This window comes from Glycine max, chromosome 12 (genome assembly GCF_000004515.6).
Source record: "Glycine max cultivar Williams 82 chromosome 12, Glycine_max_v4.0, whole genome shotgun sequence".
In the NCBI taxonomy this organism is placed as follows: Eukaryota; Viridiplantae; Streptophyta; class Magnoliopsida; order Fabales; family Fabaceae; genus Glycine; species Glycine max.
Window position 1 is genome coordinate 36,356,511 of NC_038248.2, and position 18,525 is coordinate 36,375,035.

Genomic DNA, 18,525 nt, shown 5'->3' on the forward strand with positions numbered 1-18,525 from the left:
GGCTGCATGAGCCATCATTCAAATCCTTGAATCATACCACTATAAATACGTGTATTACCCTATGATCTTCACCACACAACATTACTTGTTCACCACCTTGCTCTCCTTGCAACTTCCACCCCTACCACCTACCTTGATTCTCTTGAGACTTTTTTTCCAATGGCGTCAAAGTTTATCTTTACCACTGTGGTTTTACTTATGCTTTTGTGCTTGCTTCTGATGAGGGAGCCTTCTGGTTTGTCAATGTTCTTTTTTTCTTGTTATTACCATAGTTATTTGAGTGACAAATATTGGAATATAAGATTGTGTATTGTTTTATTCATATTTTTGTTGCTAGAGTATGTGTTATAGCATTCTTATAATTTTTGTTCACTGGTTGCAGGTTGCGGTTCTGCGTATGAATGCTTTGGTGCTAATGCAGCTGATCTAAGGGACATTCCAAACAGGAAGGTCTGACTCTCTCTCTCTCTCTATATATATATATATATATATATATGTGTGTGTGTGTATGTGTGGGGTTTAAACTTCAAAGGGGTTAATTTCTCTCTCTTTTTTTCACGTGATTTTTGTATGATCGTAACGTGAGAAAGATCTTTTTTGGTACATAGTTTCTGGGGTAAATTTCTATAACTTTATCTTGTGGTGTATATATGCAGGTGCTGTCTGTTTTGAAGGATAAGAAAACTAGTGCTCTGAAGGCTAGTCTGCAAGGATCATCAAGCAACAAGTATGGTGAAAAGCCACTGAATTGGGAGTTAAGGAAGGTTCCTTCTGGTCCAGATCCGCTGCATCATAATGGTGTCAACCCCAAAAAGCCTCAAACCCCTTAAACTCACCGATGGAACCTTCTTTGTGCTCTTGGCCTAGTATTAGTTATCAGTGTGAACATCTACCAGCTTATGGCATAAATATAAACATACACTCATCTTCCTTTTCATCTCTTGTTTTACCTATTTTCCTCTCTCTTTTTTCTTCTTAGTATTTCCACCCCTTTTTCAGGTGTATGTTTATGGGTGTTGAAGTTAATTAGTGCTTTAGTTTTTACTTGTAGTAGAATAGATGGCATCATCTAGTTTCTGTGCTAATTTTATGTTAATTAAGCAGTATTTAATGCATGCAGTTTTTTAAGGCTGGAATGAAATGTCGTTATGCAAAGGCAAATTTAAATTAAGTTAACTAATTTAAAACCAGTGAAATATGGAAAAGGAAAGAAAAGGAAGAAGCAAGTCTTATTTGACAGATTATTTTTTTTAAGTAATAATACTTAAATATTTTATTATTTTTCTTTATTTTTTTATTATATCGTAAATTTTATTGTATTTGTATATTTTTAATGTTATATATCATGAGTGATCATGTAACATTCTTTTTCTATGTGGTAAAAGATTATGTGCACAGCTCATTCATGGATTGGACGGGAAAAACAGTGACATGATGTGTTCTGCTCCTTTCACCCGAATACTACAAAAGTATGTATATGCAGATAACTAACCTAGAGCTTCTATTCATATCTGTTATGTTATCTATGCTATTCTGACGCGGGTCAGCTAGATATGACAGCAATGTCACTAAGGTGACGCAAGCGAATCATTTCCACTTTCAAAAAGTATCCAAATATCCAACCCAACATAACAAATTGAACAAACCAAATAATGGGAGCAAAACCAAATCTGGTAAAATATTCTCTGCCCGTATTAACAAAGGTATATATACATACATATGTATATATTCATGAAAATGAAAGACAAGTGAAAATTATAATAATACACAATAAACATAATCTTTTACCACATAAAAAAAGAATGTTACATGATCACTCATGATATATAACATTAAAAATATACAAATACAATAAAATTTATGATCAATAAAAAAGTAAAGAAAAATAATATATATATATATATATATACAAATTATATTATTCATTCAATATATGGATAAATGAAAAAAATACTATTACTCTTACTCATACAATATTTGTTTATAAGATCATTTTTTTTCTATCTCCCTTTCATAAAGTCGAAAAGAGTCGCTGTTGTGCATATGATTTGTTAAGATGATGATGGCTAAACCTCACCAACTCGTGCCTTTCTACGCTACACTTCTCGACGCCTGTTCTTTCTCAATCTAAAACGAAACCACGCACTTACCATCACCTTAGGCATTTCACACAATGACTTCATTCGAAGCAAGCTTGGGTCTTCCTACGCTTGCTGTGCCCAATTGCACGAAGCCAATATCCTCTTCTCCTTCACCATTCGCCAGCCCACTTTCCTCTTCAACTCTCTCATCAGAGCTTATTTTCTTCTCTCAATCTTTTCTCCCAATCCCTCTCCATCTTTCGCCAAATGGTGCTTGCTCATAAACCCTTTGATCGTCACACCTTACCCGTGGTGCTCAAATCTTGTGCTGGCTTATCGGCTCTGCGGCTCGGGCAACAAGTCCATGGAGCAGTTTTGGTTAATGGGTTTGGCTTAGATTTGGCAAATTCGAATGCTTTGATGAACATGTATGGTAAGGGCGGACATTTGGTATGTGCACGCAAGGTGTTTGATAGAATGTGGAAAAGGAATGAGATTGCGTTTTCAACTATGATGGCGGGTTATGGAATGCATGGAAAGTGTGGGGAGGTGTTTGATAGAATGGTGGAGGCAGGGGAGGCCAGATGGTGTGACTTTTACGGCAGTTTTGAGTGCATGTAGTCATGGGGGTTTATAGATAAAGGGAGGGAATATTTTGAGATGATGGAGGTGAGGTTTGGGGTGAAACCTGGGTTGCAACATTACACGTGCATGGTGGATATGTTGGGGAGGGTCGAACAGGTGGAGGAAGCAGAGAAGTTAATTTTGAGAATGGAGGTTAAACCTGATGAAGCCTTTGTGGGGTGCCTTGTAGGGAGCATGTAAAACTCATGGGAAGCTTGAGGTGACTGAGAGAGTAGTAGAGAGGGTTTATGGAAGGGAATTGCGTTTTGCATCGTCGGTTTGAGTTTATTGTACGTGGCATTTGCTAACGAGAGAAAGCGTACAACTTAAAGGATAAGCATGTTCATGTATCTTGCGTGGCCATAGTTTTAACCTTATATTCATTATTATATAACCAATTTTGATCGTGTCTTTCAAATTTATTTCCCAGTTAATGATAAGCAATTTAGACTGGTATATATAGTTATAAAAAATAGTACGTTTGTAGATTGGTGTGCTTGCAGAAAGAGTACATTTGCATTAATTGCTTTTTTGAACTGAATTAATAGGTCTATTACCTAACTGTGAGTTTGCAACTCAATTACAAAATTTAATCATCCTCATAAGATTCTTTTCCGGAGAAATCTGGAATATAGCCACATATTTGCAGCTCAAAGGACATAAGCTCCAATGCTGCGTAAATATGGTCTTTTTCCTCATGTGATTTATCACCAGAAACAAATTTGTGAATGCTGGAGTCAATCTCAATGGAACTAAAGCCTGGTTTCTTTTGTATACCACGCTTCTTCATTCTCCTCCTAACCTTGTTTGCACCATCCCACTTTCCAACGGCTGCATACATGTTAGAAAGAAGCACATAATTGGAATCTCCCCCAGGGTCCAATTCAATAAGATAATTCATCACGTTTTCAGCCAAACTAATGTTCCCTTGAGTCCTACAAGCTGCGAGCAATGAACCCAAAATCACTTCATTTGGCTTCATGGGCATATTCTTCAACACATTCAATGCCTCCTCTAACCTCCCTGCTCTACTATAGAGATCCACAAGACAACCATAATGCTCGATTCTTGGCAAAATTCTACGAACTCTTCATGTTTTCAAAGATTCCAAGTCCCTCATCAATAAGTCCAGCATGACTACATGCCATTAGAGCACCTGTGTAGCTGACCCCATCTAGTTTGAACCCTTCCTCCTGCATTGAATTGAAGTTATTCAGAGCCTCATCCGCAAGCCCATTAGCAGCAAAATCCACAATGATCGAGTTCCATGAAACTAAGGTTCTCTGGGGCATTCTATCAAACACTTGACGAGCAAGCTCTATGCATCCACAACGAGAATACATGTCTCTCAACGAGTTGGAAACTTTAACATTGTTCCTGAAATCTTGCGTCATCACAAGTCGGTGCACCCACAAGCCAAGACCGAGTGTGCCCAAGTTGGCACACGCCGCAATGACGGCAATAACAGTCACATAATCAGGTGCCACACCAGAAAGCTGCATTTCTCGAAAGCACTCTAGAGCTTCCTCGTGATAATCTTTCTTCACAAACCCACCAATTAGCGCAGTCCAAGAAATAGCATTCTTCACGGGCATTCCATCAAACACTTGGAGAGCATCTTCGAATCTCCCATTCCTCATGTACCCATCAATCATCATGTTCCAAGACACCAAATTTCTGACACCCATTTGGTCGAATGCCAACCTAGCGGACTCCACACGACCGCATTTAGCGTACATGTCAATCAGTGCAGTGTCCACCATGACATCAACACATCGTTGATGTCCAAGCCCAGTTTGCGAACATGTGCATGTATGGCAGTTCCAAAGGAGAAATTAGTGCGTGCGGGATAGTGAGCACAAGCAGAGAGTAACGTGATGAAAGTGATGTGATTGGGTTCAATGGCAGCTTCTCTCATTTGCACGAATTTGGAAGCAGCTTTTACCAAGTGACCACTTTTGCAATAGTCTGCTATGGACGTTGTCCACGCTACAATGGGGTCGGTATATTTTGTGGTGTGTCTTAGGGAGAGGCTTTGGTTGGTATTGGAGTTAGTAGTAGAAAAAGTGGAATGAGTTTGATTTAGAAGTGAATTTGGTGAAGGAGATTTTGGAGGGTGCGGAAGTTGAGTTGGTATAGCCTTGAACGGAGGAAGGATCATTCTTCTCGCAAAATCAAAATCCCCTCTCTCTCTGGGATTACGCTTCTGTATTTGAATGTTTTTTTTTTTATTATTATTTACATTATTGTTTTTTGAATAATTCTTCCAATATATATATTTTTTTATTATTTATAGAAAATTCTTCAAGTATATCAATAGTTCAGCTTCAGCTATAGTACATAATTTCACGAGATGATAAAAGCTAGAACATGGATGCTTAAGAAATAATTTGAGATTAATTATACATGTGTAGATTTGAAATAATATATATATGCAAATAAGAAATGTCAAACAAGATATTTTTTTCATATTTTTTAAACTCTTTCTTTATTTTAAATAAAACTTTATGTTAAGTCCATAAATAAAATGAACCTACATAATTCTATTGGAATCAACAAGAAATTCTATCTAAAGAAATATCGAGTAACTTTTATACTTATTAATCTTCTCATATAAATTATGAGTGTGTTTGGTTTCACATCTTTCACCATCAAATATGCGTAATCATTGAAAAAGTGAGATAAAAATGGTTGATTAAGATGTTTGGATGTTCCAATAAATATGATTGTGTCTCAATCAATTTTGTGGGGAAGCTACTCTAGGTAGCTTTTGCTTAAAGGGAGAATTGATTTTTATCTTTAGGTCTAGTTTTTTTTTCTTCTCAAATTTCCCTTCAATTCACTTCTTCGCCAAATATATTTCATGTGTGTTTCACAAAGTTAATGAAGCAAAGACTCATTACCAACACTATTGCCAGTGAAATCTTTAGTCTTGGGAGGCACCACTTGTCATGACTCTCTAGTCATGTTACTAAGATGAACAATGATGGAAATGCAAAAAGAAGGAAACAAAGGAGTTCATGGAGGTACACGACAAAAGAGAAAATTAACAGATAAAAGAGAAAAATTACAATAGCAAAATGTCACATTTTAATATAATATTATCGTTAGTAGTGGGGTAAGATTATTTTTATAACAAATTGTTGTGCAATCGAGGGATAAACACTGAGAAAATTTACACTAATGAAACCATGAGCAATCACATAAGTGAATTTGATACTACACTTTAACCAAAAATCTTAAGAATCGGGTTTATGAGTCTTCTCTTCACTTATATGGTGTTCAACTTTGTCATTTTTACCTTAAGTGAGATTTCACCTCACACTTGTACTCTGACAATTTGCCTTGACCCTTGCCTTGTAAGTTGTGTCCTTTCACGTTTTTGTTTCCTCTTGACATATAGACCATCGCCTTATGAACTCCCCATCACATTTTGTCTTTGTTGAGAGTGAGACATAAGTGCAATTTGTATCGCCTCTAGATCGATTGAATCTTTCTCGTACGTTAAGGTTGTCACCAAATATTCGTAAGAAGAAGGCAAAGAACACAACATAATACATGTTTTACCCTCGTCCTCAATCATCACCTCCAGCCTTACCAAATCGTTGATAATTTGATTGAAGACATTCACGTGTTGTTGGAGATTCAAACCCTTATGTATCTTTAGCCCGTATAGTTTTTTCTTTAGATACAATTTATTTGTCAGCAATTTTGACATGTATTGACTCTCTAATTTCTTCCATACCCCCAAAGACGTCAACTACATCACGTGATAGAGGACCTCGTCTGCCTAACACAAGTGTGTTGTTGCCACAACTCTCTCTTGCAACTCCTCCCAATCCAAAGCCTTCATCTTATCAGGCTTAAAAACTTGTTAACTCCTTAGTAAGTATACCAATTTTTTCAAGTAGTAATTTAAAACGGTAAGACCAAGTATCGAGTCCACATGGACTTCGACTGTACTCAGGGTTTATATATGTCCAATTTTAAGTAATTAATGAATTGAATTGAATATTTGTAACATAATGACGCATAAATGTAAATTCGACATAAACTAAACAACAAAGCTAGCATGTGCCTGGGTGAGAAAACAAACACTCAGAGCAATGAAGTGATAGTTGATGCAAAATTACAAGCATGTTAAGTGCTCAACCTACAAAAACTACTCTTGATGCAACGTTAATGATTTTCTCTATTTAATATTATTTCAGTTATTACTTACATCTACTTGCATACTCTAGTCATGATTCCTCACATGAAAAAGCCTAACATACCTAATTTCACTCCTAATCCCTTAAGAGATAAATCAGACAAATTGCATTATGAACAAAGATGCATAATTTAGGCTAAATAACACCATTCAATCCCTAGGGATGGATTACCTAGATGTTTTTTTTTCCAATTCTTAAAAGTTAAACACTTTCTAATGCCTAAACCTTATAACACTACATGAGCATGGGCGATTAAGCCATAAACACAATACTAAGCACATAAAAGAGACAATAATATCATAATAACATTAAATAGATAGTTAGAATCATTACATCAAAAGTATTTGGTAGCTAAGCTCCCAACAATGATAGGTTTAGCCTTTCATTGTAATGAAAGACTTATAAATACAAAAATGGACAAAGGAAGTGGAAGAAAATGGAGGAAGATGGAGAAGAATGGAGATGAAATTCTCCAAATGAATGGTTCTCTCTCCATTGGCCGTGCCCTAGCTCCTTGCAATTCAATAGAATGAATGAATGTATGTTCCCTCCTTTTTTTTTTCTCTTAAAACACAGCACAATCATGTTTTTCAACATTGATTATGCACTAAGCAAGATGGTGTGTTGAGCGCAACACAAAAAGTCCAATTGGCTTAAGCGCGCACCATGCGCTAAGCGCACATGCACATGACAGTTGACTTCCCATGTGACTTCTGGCACTAAGCGAAGCTGTCACGCTGAGCGATCCTCACACACTAAGCGAGGTTGACGTATTGAGTGCGACTCTTCAACTTTTCAATTCTTTTCCATGTCTTCTGTTGTATCTCTACAAAAATTATACCACCAAAAAACACTATAAATTTACTAGTTTTAGCATCTATGGGATAAAAACTCAGAAGATGTTAAATTCTTAATGTTTAAACACAAAAAAAGCAATAAAAGAGAGAAAAATTGGATTAAGTGCCATAACTCGAAATTCTCAATTCCATTGAACTTTCCGACTTCGAAGGCCTCGGAGTTAAGTGCCATTTGATAGCAATATGAATAGGCTGGTCAGTGCTAGTCAAGACGATGAAAGCACGGGAGCATTGGCGCGAGGCTATGAGGCACCTTCAAAGAAAACCGGAGTACCACCTGGTTGATCCTCCGGGAGGCACCAACAACCTCTTAGAGAAGGCCACAACTGAATTAGTTGATTTAAGATTTCTATTCCATGCTTCGAGGACCACTTAGTTGAAGAAGTTGGTGAAGCTGGTGGCCAAATAGGGCAGGTGGTCCTAACCGTCAAGGATGCTAGGGAGGTAAGATTAATTTTTTTATATACATAAATAATAGAGTTACAGAAGTTTATACATAATAACAGAGCTAGTAGTAGAAAAAGTGGAATGAGTTTGATTTGGAAGTGAATTTGGAGGGTTAGGAGGCAGAGTTGGTGTAGCCTTGCACGCAGGAAGGAACATTCTTCTCGCAAATCAAAATCCCCTCTCTGGGATTACGCTTCTATATATCTTTGTTGGGATAAATTAGGAAAACAGAACCAGCAATTCTGAAAAGGAATGTTTTCGTTTGCATTATTTTTCGAATAATTCTTCCAGTATATCAGCACTTCAGCTAGAACATGGGTGCTTAAGAAATAATTTGAGATTAATTATACATGGTGTAAATGTGAAATAATATACAAGTAATGCTTGTGTTCACTATTATTTATTATCCTCTTTCGAAAAATAAGATGATCCTTTTCTCATTTTATTTTTCTAGCATTAAGGTGAAAAGAACAAAATGTTATCTCACCTTCTTTACTTGAATGAAGTTAAGAGAGGTGCAAGCAAATGACTATGTATAAATAAAAAGGATTTTTTTCACTCTCCTAGTGATGTGTATTTATTATTGAGAAGTAAAAAATAGATTTTGCAAAAAACAAAGAAGGGAAGAAGAGATAAAAATGAACAAAGAAAATAGTCACAAATAATAATGAATAACATAAATAGAAAAATATGGGGAAAATTGTAAAGGAAATATAATCACATTTTAATGATTATTATATGAATTATTATTTATAATGATATAAAGGAAATACAATCACATTTTTAAGATTATTATATTTTTTATAGTTCATCTCAATCTCAAAGTTTTTTCTTCTTCTCCCACGTGATTAAAATGTAACTTCATTCACGTTTTTGCAATTTCTATTCAACCTTCCCCCCTCCCCCCTCCCCCCTCTGTCTCCTTTCTTCAGTTAACTAATGCATTATAAATTGTTATAGATTGAAATACTTGCTAATTTTAAGAAAAATTATCATTAAAGGAATCCAGGTTGTAGAGGTCTAATCTTTCGATATCATTTTTTTTGTGTTCATTCTTATTGATCTTTCCATTTCTTCTCGCTTTTATGCTTTACGTTTTTGTTCCCAGCGAATTTATCTAAAAGCAAAACTATGTCTGGTTCGTCTGGATGATCGTACTAAGGAGAAGAAAATAATCACATTGTTTAGGAGTTTTAAAATAAATGAGAAGACGATAAAATTTTCTATATGCTCCTTAGAAAACATTTTTTATTTTTTAAAATTAGAGTATACTTTAAGGAAACAAAACTATAGTCGTTATTTGTTAATAATTTAATATTCAAATAAAATAATAAAGTCCTGTTTCATTGTCTTCTTTTAATACTCCAAATAAGGAGAAAGATATTTTTCTTTCATTTCTTCTTGGGCCTTTTAAGCCTATTTCCAAATTTGACATATTTATTTCTATAGTATCTGCGTACAATTCAAATTCCATGTAGATACCCACATGATCAATAATCTTAGTTCCAATCTCTTCCCGTGAAATGCCATAAAGTTTTGTTGAAGATGGGAAAGTATCGTAAAATTATGGAAGTTTGGGGTAATACAAATCAAGTAGCATGATATTCCAGTAGTTCTCGGGAAGATTCAATTAGAACAAAAAGCACTTCAGATGCTTCTAAGACTTGGGTACCAAAAAGCCAAATGTGTCACCATATTTAATTTATCCATCCAGGTAGAAAATAATAGGCAACTCTTCGGATAGATAAAAATATATTGCTAAGCATTAGCAAAATAATCAAACCTCCTATGACAACATGGATAGGATAACATAGATGAATATAACTTGTCACGCAGACTCATTACAGGGCCACATAAAGAGAAAAAGAAATTAAATTTATCTACATCTTTGTATGGTATTTTGAAGTATTTTAGTGTCCAAAATCAGTACAAAGAGCAAATACATAAAATTTTTTCCTCTTGGCTGCAGACACAGACTTGAATCCAAGTAAATTTTAAAAGGACACAGCAACATTTCACTAAAGTTACCTCTAAGTCATCTTGCATCAGCAGAGGTAAAAGAGTCTGCAAAACCAGAAGGCCTGGCTGCAATACTGCTTCTGCTGTTCTCGAGACAAGAAGCATAGCTAAACTCTCCACTTTCTGCTTCCTTCCAAATCTTCAACATTTGAGGAAGTGGTCTTGTGTAGTCAATGCCAGAGTAGCAATCTAATTCATCATCAACTGGTTTCCATTTTTCCACTAATGCTGCCAAGACATTGACTGCATGACCCATATCTGGCCTATGATGTGCTTCCCTTGCAGTACAGTGTCCAGCAAGTTCAGCTACAATGGTTATGCTCTCAAAAGTTTCTTCAGATGCTTCCAGAACTGGATCAATAGCAGCCATAAGCTTCTCCTTGCTTGATTTAATTCGCCAAAACCATTCGGCCAAGTACCGGCTTTCCTCTGGCCGACTCTCGTCAAGTGCCACAAGTCCAGTCAGAAGTTCCATCAACACCACACCGTAGCTGAACACATCAACTTTTGTGGTGATTTTCCCCATCACTGAAACACACGGAAACTTAATTAGTATGCAAAGCTAGGCGCATCAAACTGAGAATACTAAGATGATAAGACATCATATATTTCCTATGGTCTGAACTCCACTATTAGATAAGGGATACAAGGATCGTATTGCTTACAGATGTTGAAACATTTAAGACATGTAATTAGATATCATTTTCTTGTTAAAATACAAACACAGAAAGAGAAACCTTTTGCACGCTACTAAGATGTTTTCATTGTAAGAATAACATAACTAAATATAAATTAACAGAAACTACATGCATGACATATAGAGAGTATAATGATACCATTATGTAGATAATGCTCATTTTCTACAATTGCATCATGGTCAGAAGAGGTGATTTTAAGCAAGCCATACCTGCATATTCAGGGGCAAGGTATCCAAATGTCCCAGCAAGCTTGGTTGCTACAGACTTCTCACTATCTGGGGCATGCTTCACCAAACCAAAGTCTGAAATTTTAGCCCGAAAATCATCACCCAATAAGATATTAGAAGATTTAAGATCTCGATGAATAAAGGTCTGACGGGCAAGACTGTGAAGGTACTCCATCCCTCTAGCAACATCTAGTGCTATTGCAAGCCTCTGTGACCAAGACAAAGGCTCCAACTTCAAGCTTTTCCAATGAAAAAGATGCTGGCTTAGAGCTCCAAGAGACATATATTCATAAACCAAAAGTCTTTCATTGCCATCAATGGAATACCCCAACAAGGATACCAGATGCCGGTGCCGGACCTTGGAAAGAACAGCTATTTCAGCTTGAAACTCCTCCAATGCCTTACTGCTAATAACCCCATGCTCCATTCTCTTCACTGCTATTTTTGTCCCATCTTCTAGTTCTCCCTTGTAAACAGTCCCAAACCCTCCACGGCCTAGTTCATTTTCTGAAGCAAAATCATTGGTAACCTTGCGTAGTACTTGTATAGAAATGACAAGGTTTCCATCCTCAATTATGTGAGAGTTTTGAGTTTCACCACTAATGTTACTCTGAGAACTTGTCCCAGTCTTTGTTGACAAACTTCCAGTGGCGTTTGAAACCGTAATTTTAACCATGTTATCCGAATCAGATGGATCGCGTGGGTGAACCATGATGGAACTTGGAGCATCCAAGGAGGCTTTTTTGTTCTTCCTGCAACATAAGAAGGGATAAACAACCAAAAGAGCTACAACTGCAAACACAGCAACTCCAGCCACAATTCCTACTGCTTTGAATATTTTCAAGTCATTTGGTTTGGATTGATTTGATCTTGAACTCTGATCTGGAACAGGTGACTCATGAGAGGATGGAGGATGTGATGGATTCTGTGGTGAAGGTGGGTTGTTAATAGGCATAGGACTAGGACTTCCTCCAGTTTGGTTAGGAAGAAGAGGGTTACCCACAGTGACAACCTTCGGGTCATTATGAAATTTTGGTAATGGAGGCTCAAGGTTGTTATCACTTAAGTCCAACAACCTTAAAGATTTTAAGTCGGTAAAATTACCGGGAACTGAACCGGTTATATTGTTTCCTGCAAGCCTAATTTCAAGGAGTGAATCTAACTTAGCAAGTGAAGGACTTAGAGTACCATTTAGCTTGTGTCTAGGTAGATTGATAACAGATACCTCTGAGTTGGAATTGCAGCTCAATCCAAACCATGACCCTGTGCTGCGTGTGCATGGTTCATCACCAACCCAATCAGATATGAGAAATGAAGGGTAATTCAGCTTGTCCAGAAAATCCAGTAGTGCAGCAACTTGAGGGGAACATTCAAGCCCAGGCTCCGGTTGACAAAATAAGTTGTTATCATAAGAAACATTGGCAGCCTTAAATTCTGGTATTGGACCCATTAGCATGTTATTATTTAACACTAGGATCTCAAGTTCCATATGTGCTAGGGACTCTGGAATCAAGCCAACAAGTTGATTACTATTGAGATTGAGTTCCTGCAAGGAAGTAAGATTTCCAATATTCTGAGGAATTGGCCCAGTGAACTGGTTTCCATGTAGCAAAACATGTCTAAGTAAAATCATTGAAGCAATAACATCAATAGGACCACTCAACCCTCCACCTTCTTGATTATTTAACCACAAATCCTGGATTGAAGATTGAGCAAAAGTAGCAGGAATGGCACCAGTCAGTTTGTTGCCTGAAAGGCTCAGTTGTGTGAGGGATGGCAACCTGCCCAGAAAATCCGGCAACGGTCCAACCAAATTACAAAACGCCAAAGAAAGATTCGTTAATTGAACTGATTTTTCTAAATCCATGGGAAACGACCAGCCACTACTTACATTCAGTGGATTTTTTTCCAATGTCAAGACCATAAGACTGCTAAGTCCATCAAAGAAATCAGCCGGGATTGCATCAAATGCATTATAATCCAAGAAAGCATATTTCAATTTGGATAATCCACTAAAAGTAGGCAACATCCCACTAAGGTTGTTGCGTTGGAGACCCAAATTGAAGAGTTCTGAGAGTTGGTTAAAGTTGTGAGGCAATGTCCCTCTAAGACCAAGATCCTTAGCCTGAATCTGAGTTACTCTATCTCCAGAACAGTACACAAAAGGCCATAAAGGAGGACCACAGGGATCATCTCCCTCCTCTGGCCACTTCAAAAGCTCTGGATTCTCCAACCCTTTTCTGAAATCATTCAAAACTTTGACATCATTTGGGTTTGTAGCCCCATAACTCATTGTAATTATTAGACCAAAACATAACAAGAAGACTACTTTTTCTAACTGAACGCCTTCCATGGTTTGCCTGGGAAAACAAAAGACAGTATCATCAAGATAAGAACTTTCTCAGTAAACTCAGAACCCCAAATATTAATCAGACACCAAAATGAGAGAGTGGCCACTAACCACAAAACTCGGAAAAATGATTAATGAGAAGCTTAGAAGTTACTACTATTAGAACATAACATGAGTATGAAAGTGAGTGCTTAGTAGTTACTCTTACCAGGAAACACGCATAAACAAAGAGCTTTTTATTGAGAAAATGTTGAATGTCTCAGACTGAGAGAGGGAAAATTAAAGTTCCCAAAATTGAGAAAAGGACAGGTAGGGGAATGTGGAGTGTGGAGTGTGGAGTTTCTTCAACTTTTTTCACATTTTACGAAGGAAGGAACGCGAAACAAAGATTCACATTTTCCTTTTTGCCTCTTACCATTGGTTGGCTGTGATTTCTATTTCTATTAAAAAAATTGGGACGCATGGTAAAAGGAAGAAACAAAGAAATAAGTTAACAATCATTTTGTCCCATTTGTTGTGATTAACAACTAGCAAGTGGATGACAGTGTTCCATGTAGGAATTATGTGGACCAAGGGGGATCTTGTTTGAGATATTTTTGTTAGAGGCATTGGCAGTTTTCTATTATAGGCACCTAAATCATAGGCACGTTAATGTAGGAATAATTTCTTACTCAAGAGTGGGGTTGGACTCTCTCCATTTGGAAGAGAGAAAGACATTTGCAATGCATTTGGGTCCTATTAGTTATTTATGTGAGTCTCATACAATGTGCTTGTCTTTCTTTCTTTTATGGATAATTTTGATTATGGAAAAGATTCTTACTCAGAAGAGTGGGTTAAAAAAGAAATCATATTAGTTCTATGAATCCTAAAATTCAACTCGAGCTATAACTCATGAACAACATTAATGTTGTTGCAACTGTAGACTGTGGTGGCAAAGCCAAAAACAAACAGTAGGTCCCTCTGTTAAGGAAAGTTCGTTAGAATGTGTGTAGGCTTTGATGGTGGCGGGTCAATTTAGGAAGTTCTCCGCTAATGTCGGTCCGTAAATAATTGCTCAAATACCACTATTTGATTTTCTTTGCAATAATTTTTCTTTTAAGTAAAATCACTCAATTTGTTGAAGAATTTTCACTGTTTTGGAGGCTACTTGCCTTTTTTTTTTTTTTATTTCTCTTGGTAGGTAGAAACTAGAAACTACTGCTTTTATTGAAGCATATCCTGGTCTTTTCCACATTTGTTTTAGAACTTCTTTAATAAAATTATATTTTTTCAGTATTCATAAAATTTCACAATTAAATCTTTTGTATATTAAATCGAGAGAAAAGAAAAAAGAATACGGATAATGGTTTACTTTTTGTGAGATAGTGACAAGAAAAGGAGTTAAAAATGTAATACAAAATATGTGTATATATTTTAAAACATTAATTACAGTAATGATATGTAAAACCATCTCTCTTATGTACGATGAAAATCATTTACCATCTACAGTAATTTTTCAAATTTCCTTTTAAAAATAAACAACTTTTTAAATATTTAGTTGCATTTTAAATTCTTGGTCCCTCCATATCTAAGGATGGAACACACCTCCTCTCTCATACTTAGTGCGTGTTGTTCAATGACTATAAAAAATATTTATTTATCTAAAAGAGAAAAGAAAATGTCATTATATTTAAAATTAAACACAACACTTAAATATTATTATGTACAAAATCAGACCTATTAAATAAAAATAACTAAAGATTAAAATATCATCTATAAATAAAAGTTAATGGGAGGAAGTTAGGGGGCACCCTATAGCATACTTCCGCCCCTGTATGCAAAGGTACTGTGAGGAATCAGCTAAAATAGCCATTCACATGGCCTTTGGGAGTAACGAGTAGATCTCAGAAGTTAATCACCATCTTAATTTTAAGATCAAGACGGATCATAAGCTACGTTGGTTTAGAATTTGCAGTCATATAAAAAATGATTTTCCAAGTAAAAAGGTTACAAACATAAATGGAACCCAAGAATTACTATTTGCTCTTGTTTAATAAAACTTCTTCATTTGTTTCTCATGTCCTTTATGTATTAGCAGTAGTTAATTATATGTATATATAAGAGACATTTCCCAATAATAGAAGGGAGTATTGTGCATTTAATTCAGAAGAAAAAAAAAAAGGATGTATTGTGCTCATACAAATTTAGACTTGCTAGCACTAAAGAATGACCCACTTGCAATAAATTAATTGATGCACTGCTTAAATGTTTATGCTCCTTGGAATAAAGACCTACATATGCATATGCTAACGGAAATTAATTCTGCAAAAACATAAGGTGGAAGACGGAAGAGAATTTTGAACCATATCACATGATATTATTATTTAACTGGAGGTTGAAGTTTAGGGAGGTCTTTGCGCCCACTAGAACAAGACATTATATTGCAATATGATTCGAGGGAGAAATTTGGGGTTACTTAATATATTTATTTATTTATTTATCTCTCTCAAAAAAAATTATTTATTTATATTTTATAATGTGGGAAAGTTTACTTCACTAGACATATATTTGCTTAACTTTAAAATTAATATTCCTAAAGCATACTACTTAACTTTAGTTTAGCATCCGAAGTAACTTAGGTATCTTATACCAAGAAAGCATTATTGCATAGCAAATTGCCTAAAAATAACATGTGAATGGACGAACCCGCGCGTATAGTTAGTTCAATCTTACCCCTAATCATTTGAAGATTTTAATATCAAGTTGTCAACATGCTTAACACAATCCAAATTGTTTATAATTAATACTATAATTAACTTTATATTTACATTTAATTTAAAATATATTAGTTATAAAAAAGTTTAATATGTGGTCCTTCTAAATTAATAAAAATGTTTTTTTTAATTCACTTAAAGTGATCGATTTGTTTTGTTTATGATGAGAATTATTATATTAAAATATATTTAATGTTTTCGTAAATAAATTTATTAGAATGGTCTGACGTATAATTTTTCACTTTTGATTATAAATAACTTTTCATAAAATTTGTCAAAGGAATCAATCCAAAAAGACTAAATATGGTATAGAGGTGTGTATTGAAAGTCTCATATAGCGGGTAATCATGAGAAAAATAAAACATCTTAAAATCTCTCATCGAATAAAGATAGTGTCAAGATTAATTATATAAATCTCACATGTCGGAATTTATAGGATTAAGTTAAAGTTGAATCCCACTTTTTAACATTCAAACACGTACATATGTAAGATATATACAAGATTGAGTGAGTGGTGAAAAAAAGAAGAAAAAAATTATAAGTTTGATTTTTTCTTTGTAATAAAAATTAGGTTTGATTACTTATTTAGTCTCTATAGTTTTCAAACTTATCCATTTTAGTTCCTATAGTTAATAGGTGGTTTTTTTAGTCCATGTAATCTACCTTACCTTTTAATTTCTAATAGGTCTCTATCGTTAAAATTGTTTAACATCGTTAAATAATGTTTGTCAATTTGCTCTTCTCGCAGCGCAACGATGACAGGTGTGTTTGCTCTTCTCGCACGCACCACACCGACAACCGACAATCGGTGTATTTTCGTTGCTCTTCTCGCACTACACCAAAAAATTCCCTATGCATTTTCAATTAGAAAATCTTGTAACAAAATTTGTGAAAAGTTTTACTTCAATCCTATTATCAGTTTCTGAATGTTATATAATATGCTTATCATACCTCGGGCCAATGAATCCTCTTTAACAAATAAGAAGTTGGATTTTAAGCCTAGCCCTCATTACTCCTTGCCCAATTTCCCATTCTTTTTGTTGACTCTACCTAGTAATGAGTTTGGTCAAACTTAATTTTGCCTCTGATTTTTGGGGCAGGTGTATTGTATGGTTGCACATACTTTGCAGCCACATCTCGTAGTTGTTGGAACCAACATTGATGTTATTATCTGTGAGTTTGATGCTAGATCTCTTCCTCCTGTTGCTCCTCTACCAACTCCATCAGACGGTGGAAAGCATTCTGCCATATTTGTAGTTGAAAGGGAATTGAAGCTATTAAATTTTTAGTTAAACAACTCTGCAAATTCATCTCTAGGAAATAACAGCTCTTTGTCAGAAACAGAAAGACCCAAGGGAGATTATTTTTAACCATTACCTGTCAAGCAGGGGAAGAAGCACATTAGTACTCCTGTTCCACATGATTCGTATTCAGTTCTTTTTATCAGCCCCGTTCAGGAAAGTAAGTTGTCACTGATTTTTGCTACAACTCAATTGATTTTCTTTCTTGTAAAGAAATGAAGACCCACTTCCGCTCATGACCAAATTCTTTCAAGGTATGATAAGCAAACTGATAACAGGATTTTCTAATTGAGAACGCAGAGAGAGTTTTACAGTGCGATGCGAGAAGAGCAACGAAAACACACCGTCGTACAGTGCGAGAAGAGCAAACACAATTGTATCTGTGCGGTGCGAAAAGAGCAACTAAAAGGTCCTGACAAACATTATTTAACAGTGTTAAACAATCTTAATGGTAGGGACCTATTGGAAATTAAAAGATAAGGGACTAAAAAAGCCACTTATTAACTATAGGAACTAAAATGGATAAGTTTAAAAATTATAAGTAATAAATGAATAATTAAACCTAAAAATTAACAAGTTAATAATTATTATTTTTCAACAGAAAAATACAAATCTGTGAGGTTCAAGAACCTAAGTTCACCCAACAATTTTTGTTTGTACGATAGAGTCGCTCCGAATAAAGTTCATTCCAATTTTCATTCCACTGTCGGCGGCGCCAATTAGGCACAGCTTTTCAAGCCTAACTTGAAAATATCTAATTTAGTTTCAACATCAGGGGACCTGGTTGGTGTTCATGGTCTGCTTGGCAGGTAAAGAGAAACCTTTTTCATTAGTCACTCGAAAATTGTAATGCCTATGCTTCTGTTTTTCATTGATGTAATCATGTTTTTTGTCAAAGCAGATTATTCATGGCATGTCAGAGCAAACTGTATCATCCCACAATTCGCATTCATACCA

At 35.5% G+C, this 18,525-nt stretch overlaps 2 protein-coding genes and 2 pseudogenes across 2 annotated transcripts; 2 read left to right on the top strand and 2 right to left on the bottom strand.

Moving 5' to 3' along the window:
* Positions 1-1,428, top strand: LOC102662349 (protein CLAVATA 3). The gene is made up of 3 exons (XM_006592710.2): positions 1-235; positions 383-450; positions 657-1,428. The coding sequence occupies exons 1-3, from the start codon at positions 160-162 to the stop codon at positions 828-830; spliced, it is 318 nt and encodes a 105-aa protein (XP_006592773.1). The 5' UTR covers positions 1-159; the 3' UTR covers positions 831-1,428.
* A 634-nt stretch (positions 1,429-2,062) lies between these two features.
* LOC100819483 (pentatricopeptide repeat-containing protein At1g03540-like) lies at positions 2,063-3,037 on the top strand (annotated as a pseudogene).
* A 131-nt stretch (positions 3,038-3,168) lies between these two features.
* Positions 3,169-4,890, bottom strand: LOC100784568 (pentatricopeptide repeat-containing protein At1g05750, chloroplastic-like; annotated as a pseudogene).
* Positions 4,891-9,897: 5,007 nt separating this feature from the next.
* LOC100785090 (receptor-like kinase TMK3) lies at positions 9,898-13,954 on the bottom strand. The gene is made up of 3 exons (XM_006592711.3): positions 13,723-13,954; positions 11,147-13,524; positions 9,898-10,767 (listed from the first exon to the last, which is right to left on the bottom strand). Exons 1-3 carry the CDS (start codon positions 13,734-13,736, stop codon positions 10,256-10,258), a joined length of 2,904 nt encoding a protein of 967 aa, XP_006592774.1. The 5' UTR covers positions 13,737-13,954; the 3' UTR covers positions 9,898-10,255.
* Between the last annotated feature and the right edge of the window lie 4,571 nt (positions 13,955-18,525).